This window comes from Talpa europaea, assembly GCF_964194135.1.
Source record: "Talpa europaea genome assembly, chromosome: X".
NCBI classification, from domain to species: Eukaryota; Metazoa; Chordata; class Mammalia; order Eulipotyphla; family Talpidae; genus Talpa; species Talpa europaea.
The window spans coordinates 63230366-63238099 of NC_140081.1; the positions used below are offsets into that span (position 1 = coordinate 63230366).

Sequence of the window (7734 nt, forward strand, 5' to 3'; positions counted from 1 at the left end):
AATGGGGGGTTGCAGAAGAAGGGGGGGAAAGGAGGAGGAGAGGACGAAGGGAAGGAAAGGAAGGCATGTTGAACTTGAGGGCTGGACCTGCCAGGCAGGGGTGGGGGTTTAGGGGAGTATCTTGTTTCAAGGAAAAGCTGACAATCCTGAATCCCAGGAAACCATGCAGTCTGACCATACCTTTTCTCTCTGGACATATGCAGGAAACATCATGCAGAAACCCTGCAAAGAAAATGAAGGGAAGCCCAAAAGCAGCGTGCCAAAGCGAGAGGAAGAACGTCCCTATGGAGAATTTGAGCGCCAACAGACGGAAGGGAATTTTAGGCAAAGGCTGCTTCAGTCTCTCGAGGAATTTAAAGAAGACATAGACTGTAGGCATTTTAGGGATGAAGAGATGACAAGAGAGGGAGATGAGATGGAAAGGTGTTTGGAAGAGATAAGGGGTCTGAGAAAGAAATTTAGAGCCCTGCATTCTAACCACAGGCATTCTCGGGACCGCCCGTATCCCCTTTAATGCCCTTCTCTTCCAAATTCAACTATTTCTGTTATTAATATTTCCACCATTTATTTCTTCTTGTCTGCATTTACCTGCCAAATAGTTGCTATCATTTCACTCCAAACCTTCAATGTTCCTTTGATTTAAATTTGACTCTTGTTATCAACATCTCATCTTCTGACCCAATCTCTCCCATTTATCAAATAACGAAGGAGATTTCATTCATTTGCATGGAAGATGCGCAGCGTATATTTTAAGTGAAAATGACAAGTTGTGAAACTATATATATTTGTGTATATATACACTTTATATGTACATTATATGTGAATTAATGCAAAAGAAAATGTCTGCATTTATACACCCAAAGGTTGACAGTGAATCTGTGCATGATCTGTATTTCACTATTTTGGTTATCTGCATCTTCTCATTTTCCAGCAAAATGAATATATGTGCATGTATGTGTGTGTGTTACTTGTGTCACCAAAATAATTGAAACAAACATAGTAAAGGAACTTGTCAATCACATTTGAAGGTCAGTGAAACACATTCTTAATAACAGAAATATTGAAAAGAAATGTAAACCTCAAGTTACCTCTGGACCTCTTAGCTGGAGGAATAAAACTGGCAATTATTACAGAGACACTTGCTTAAGACTCCATCTTTTCAAGGTGATAACGTTTGCTCACTGGGCTGCGGTGGGGAAGAAGGGCAGTGACTGAGCTGCCCTTGGTGGGCTCTTCCTCTCCACCCCCTGCACCCACAACCCCAGCCACATAGGGCATCAGTGATTTGAGGGAGGGCCCTGGCCTGACTCAGCCAGCGCTCAGGAGCAAGCCCGCTAGGGTCCTGCCCTGCGTACTGGGTGCTGCTGCCTCGTGGGCTGGGTCCTTTGCTGTGCTGCCCCCACTGTTGCTGGTGCCCTGGAGTCCTAGAGGGCCAAAGTCCCACAGAGTTTCCTGGAGTCCCCAGCGGGTTGGAAGCCGCCCCCCTCTGTCTTCTAAAGCCTCTGCATTATTGTGACACTCACTGCTCCAGGGTTGCTGGGGCAACAAGGTCCTGCAGAGCTCTTAGCAAAACAGCCCCTCCCATTTTCAATCACTGGGCCCCTCCTGGCATAGAAGTCAGACTTGATGAGTCCCTTTTGGGAACTGGATCCAGGTACCAGTTTGAAAGCAAAACCTGCCGTTGTCAGAGTGGCTGCTTTAGGTCTAAGTGTTACAGGGCAAGAGAGGGGCACCCCAGCCCCCGCAAACCTGCTTACTCTAAATGGGTTCTGCCATCCGCCACATCAACACAAAACATATGAGACTTTAATGGGAAGGAACTTTAATACAATTAGGAAACAATACAGGAAATGCAAAGAATATAGTTTCTAAATCAAGCACCCAAAGTTACCCATCCCCTCGTGGGTAAAAGTCCACCCAAGCAGGATTGGCCCAGGACAAGACCCCAAAGCCTGTCACAAGTCTAAAGAATCTTCCACTGGGGACCTACAGAAAAGGATCAGAAACAACCAGAAAAGTCAGGAAGGAAAAGAGCAAAATCAAAATCAAGACAAAAACCGCCATTGTCATCTCCCCACGGGTCTCACCCACATCTGTGTCACCCTGTCCACGACCAAAAGACAAGGCTCCATGTGCCTCCTCCAAGTCTCCTTCTGGCTCCATCCTGCTTCCTTCTTTCCTCAGTCTCCTCTGAAGCTTCTTCTCTCCCTGCTCAGCTCCACGCTCCTTTTTAGGTGGGGCGGGGAACCTGGAACCTCCCCCTTTCCTGGGGACCACCCTGTTACATAAGAACTAAGATTTTGTCCTGTAAGATTCCCTGTTCTGAAGGCTCCTAGCAGCCCCACCCTTCTAGCTCAGAAGACTCTTGGGATGTACGTAAATTCACAGTGATACAGGAAACAGATCTAAGAGAATAATTCCATTCTCTCCATCCCTCCTTTCCTTTCCTACTGAAGTATATGTAAAAAATGCTTTTTGTGACTCATGCATATGTATATGTTTATAATTTATACACAAATAAATGTATATGTACATTTTAGTGTTAAGTGCATATATGTAGTACATATATACTGTACATATACATCTGTATATATATTTTAGTCTCACCATGGATATGTATATGCTTGTGTACATATTTATATATACACTTAGGCATTATTTCCTAACTGGACTCTTTGCATTTTACATCTCAGAGTAAAGTCTACGTCATATATTTCATTATACTCCTATTAATTAATGCTGTGACTTACACATAGTGGGTATTAAATAAATGTTAATTAGAATTCTAGAGTTCTTGGCCCAGGTTCACTTCTGATTGCATAAAATTTATAGTCCTACTTCCCTAAATAGCTATAACTTACATTTCAAAAAGGACTCCAACAAGAAAGTCAATCTATAAAATTATTGTAACATTATATACATTTCTCTCAAAAAGCAGTTCCTTCATTATAGTCATCTTTGGTGCTAATTAAAAGCTGCACAATTCTGACACAGATTTCTCCACATACACAAATACTCTTACAAATACACTGAGTCAGAATCTGTGCACTTGATGCTGGAGTCTCCATTTTTTTGGTTCCTATGAAATAACAGTCTGTTACTGCCTCATAAATCCTCACCATCAACCCTCATTTCAACTGAGATTTGCAAAAAAAGCCTTCTTATAATCAAAGAACCTAAATTTTTTTTCATAATTAAAGACCTTAATTATATCATAGCCTGAAAATTCAGGGTGTCCACCAAGTAAATCTATGTGGAGAATAAACATTATTCATTATTAGGAGGCAAAGAGACAAAAACAAATTGCTATATTCCTGTCTAATAGGTAAACAAATATTTGCAAACAAATATTTACTTATGGTAATCACTTTTACTGAGGATGTAAACATTCTCATATTCAATAAGAAAGTAAATTGCTACATTTATAACTTTTCTTCTATTCACAATAAGTACCCAAAATGATGTATTTTGCCTACTCCATGATCCAACAATTCTCCTACTTGGAATTAATCCTAAGGAAATAATAATGGTGGTGAGCAAATGTTTAGCTACAAGTATTTTTATTTAAGGATTTCACATATTTGCAAAGATTTCTTTAAACTGAGAGCAAAATAACATAGACTATTCAATCAGAATAAAATGAGCATAGATTCCTACTCACTACACACAAAAATATATCTCAAGTGGAGTATGCTCAGTGAAATAAGCCAGAAGGAAAAAGAAAAATGTCGGATGGTTTCACTTATAGGAGGGATATAGAGGAAGCAAATAAGGAATAAGGAAAATAACAATAAAAAGACAAAACTAACAGGCAACTATAACTCAGAGACATTCTGCACGGCATGGGGAGGGAGAGGATTTAAAATAGGGGGCAGGAAGAGCACAAGGAACTATGGTGATGGTTCACCAGTGATTTGGTGGTGGGAATTTTACAAGGACTACACCTGAGAGAAGAAATTAAACATTATACAAAAATGAACAATGATGTAAAATATATATGTAAATATTAAAACAAAAAGCAAAACAAAAAAGACAAAATTGTAAAATTCAAGAATAAAATATTGCAATGAAAATTAAGTAAAAAATTGTTTACTCATAATGTACTCTTCTTAAGCAAGAAAGTAAATCCAAAACTTATATAGGAAAAAATATAGAAGATTCAGGGCCCTCCCTTGTGGTACAAGGGATTAAATCTCAGCACTAGGATCCCTGGCCAGGGAGATGACCCAGATGGCGCAGCAGACCTCTCCTGACTCTCCCGCTGCTCCCCTCAGCAGTGTACTTCAGTACATCTGCCTGTTCTGTTCCCCACTCTGTCTCTGGTGAATCCTCTCACCACCCCCCCCCCACTTCTGGCTTGTACCCCAGTTCTTGTATTCATAAATAAATAAATCTTTATATATATATATATACACACACATATATATGACTCAAGGACAGGAAATAGCCCAGGAAAAAATATTTCCAATACCATTACAGGTAGTTAAAACAAATCTAATATCCCAATATTATTTACAAAGGGACAAGAAAAGATAAACCAGTAAAAACCTGTACATGTTAGATGACCTAGAACTTCCTCTGCTTCATATTACCAGACAGATATGTGTACACATGTGCACAGGAAAGCATAGATGGATGCTTATTGTGGCAGCATCTGTAAGTCAAATAAACTATGGTCTATCTATAAAAGAAAAAAAAAGAGTATATGTTAGTTAAATGAATGGGATTCTTATATTGAGACATCTCTAGGGTATTAAGTCGAAAAAATACAATTATAGATGCAATATTCTATTTAGTGAAGCTGTAAAATGAATATATATATTATATATATAAATTTCAAGATGGATATCCATCAAACTGATGCATTTAATTGTAGGGAGGGGGTTGAAATTGGAGGTATGTTATTTCACTAAAATGAAATAGGCTTTTTCCGGAGACATCCAGGAAGGGAGGAGGAGTGGGAGGGATAAGGGGAAGAGTGAGGACCTCCCCACACCGAGTGAGGTGGGGGGGGCGTAATGGTTAAGGGCTATGGGTGCTTTGGTGGTGGGAAAGCTATGGTGACTACACCTGAGGGGAGAAATCCTATACTGTCAAAAAATGAACAAAGTTGTAGAACAATGGTACTTAATTTTTAAAAAGTTGTATTAAAAAGTAGGCTACCTCAGTGGCTTTAAAAATCTCAGTGACTTTAAAACAGTTTGCTGTTCCTTCACATCATAGCTCAATAAGAGTTATTGACTCTTCTACATGGCTCTGCTCCACTGAATATTCTTGTCTCTAACCTGCATTCACCTCACAGTCATGTGTTCCAGATGGCACACATGGTTTCCAACGCTAATGAAAGGGGAGTGGAGAGATCACCCAGGGTTGTTTCTAAGACTTAGAAGTCTCATATTACAGTTGATGACCTCGACATATGTGCAAGAGATTCTGGGAAATGTAAGAGAACACATATTTTTTGATCAAGCAATTTTATTTTAGAAATCTATTTTATGTAAACAAAAGCACTGAGTAATTTGAATATGTGGACAAGCATGTCTTTTGCAAGCAGGATTATGTTTAGCAGGCAAAACAAATAATTTGAATGTTAATTACATAGAAATGATTTGAATAAAATCAGCTACATTAATACTACATAGAGTCATTTGCATGTGTTTTTTTGGTTGTTTTTTTTTTTTTTTTTTTTTTTTTTACCTCTGGAACGCCTTATAGGACTTCCAAGCTGAAATACAGAGACACGAGTAACTCAGCCATAAGAAGAAATGAGCATTCAATCATAAGAAGAAATGAACCGCAGTGATACATTTTGCTTCATAGGTAAATACAAAAGCAAGTAGTTTTGCATATTGCTTTATAATTTCTCTTTTTACTATATGATTTAAAAGATAAGCAATAGGGCATCCCCGGTGGCGCAGCGGTTGAGCGCTGGGCTGCGAAGCTGCCCGCAGGTTCTGCAGCGCTGGTTCAATCCCCGGCCGCAGCGAGGGTCCCACATGGTGCGCAGACCTCTCCTGCCACACCTGCTGCTCCCCTCAGCAGTGTATTTCATTCAGTCTGCCTGTTCTGTTCCCCGCTCTGGCTCTGATGAATTCTCTCACCGTCCCGCGCTTCCGACTGTACCCAGTGCTTGTATAAATAAATAAATAAATAAATAAATCTTAAAAAAAAAAAAAGAACACTGATCTAAAAAAAATAAATAAAAGATGAGCAATAAAACAATCATTATAGTTATATTAATATACATGTTAATTATGAAGATATTATTTTTTCCAGGGGAGAGCACAGACACAGTCCTCCACTATCACAAATTATGCAGTCACATTTCCCACATTTGAGGAAATCAAAGAGTTGAGCATATCTGGAGTGTAATGGATAAGACTCAGTCAAGGAAAACTACCCTCATGATCTTGGTATCTCTCCTGTCAGGTTAAGTATAAAGATAATACTTTTGGCAATAACAACATAAATGGGGTTAGAACCATAAAGACGTAGATTTGTTATATACTATGGCAAATAATTAGTATCCTTACATAAAATAAAATACATAGAATAAAATGCAGATAATAAGTTCTTCTACATTGGCCTTAGTGATATCTTTGTGGATTTGTCACTCACAAGAGGGAAACAAAAGAAAATATAAACAGATGGGACTATATCAAACTAAACATCTTCTTTTTTTAAAAAGATTTTATTTATTTATACAAGAACCGGGGTACAGGCCAGACGTGTGGGAGGGTGAGAGGATTTACCAGAGACAGAGTTGGGAATAGAACAGCAGAATGACCGAAATACACTGCTGAGGGGAGCAGTGGGCAAGACAGAAGAGGTCTGCCTTGCCATGTGGGTTGCTCCACGGCCGGTGGGGATCAAACTGTCACTGCAGAGGCTGTGGACAGCTTCACAGTACTGTGCTCAACCGCCTGTGCCACCAGGGATGCCCTCAAACCAAACAGCTTCTGCATAAAGAAAGAAACTCATTAAAATGAAAATGCAGTCCACTAAATGGGATGAAATATTTTCACATCATACATCCAACAAAGGGTTAATATCCAAAATATATCAACAATTCACACAACTCAACAACAACAAAATACAACACAATTAATAAATGGGCAGAGTTACTAAATAGGCGTGTCACCAAACAAGACATACAGATGACCAACAGACATATGAAAAGACATTCATAAGTTATCATTAGGGAAATGCAATCAAAGCCACAATGAGATTTCACCTCACATTTGTTAAAAATGGCTTTTATTAAGCAGTAATAAGAGGAAAATATATAGCAATAGAAGCTCACATCAAGAAACAAGAAAGAACGCAAAGAAACAACCAAATCTCGAAGCTCAAAGATCTAGAAAAAGAACAACAAAAAAACCCCAAAACCAGTAGAAGAAAAGAAATAATAAAAACCAAAGCAGAAATAAATGAAATTGAAACTAAAAAAACAATCCAAAAGATCAATGAAACCAAGAGCTGGTTCTTTGAAAAAATCAATAAAATAGACAAACCCCTAGCCAGGCTCACAAAGGAAAAAAGGGAGAAAGCACAAATAAACAGGATCATCAATGAAAGAGGAGAAATCACAACGGACACAGCAGAAATCAAAAGAATAATCAGTAACTACTATGAACAGTTATATGGAAACAAGTTTAACAATCTAGAGGAGATGGACAAATTCCTACAACTCTACAATCACCCAAAGCTAGATAAAGAAGAAATAGAACACCT

General features: G+C 38.7%; 1 protein-coding gene across 1 annotated transcript; it reads left to right on the plus strand.

The window, feature by feature from the left end:
* Positions 1-211: 211 nt before the first annotated feature.
* Positions 212-514, plus strand: TCEAL7 (transcription elongation factor A like 7; the record flags this gene model as incomplete). Its single annotated transcript, XM_084258969.1, has 1 exon — positions 212-514. The coding sequence occupies one exon, from the start codon at positions 212-214 to the stop codon at positions 512-514; it is 303 nt and encodes a 100-aa protein (XP_084115095.1).
* Positions 515-7734: the final 7220 nt, after the last annotated feature.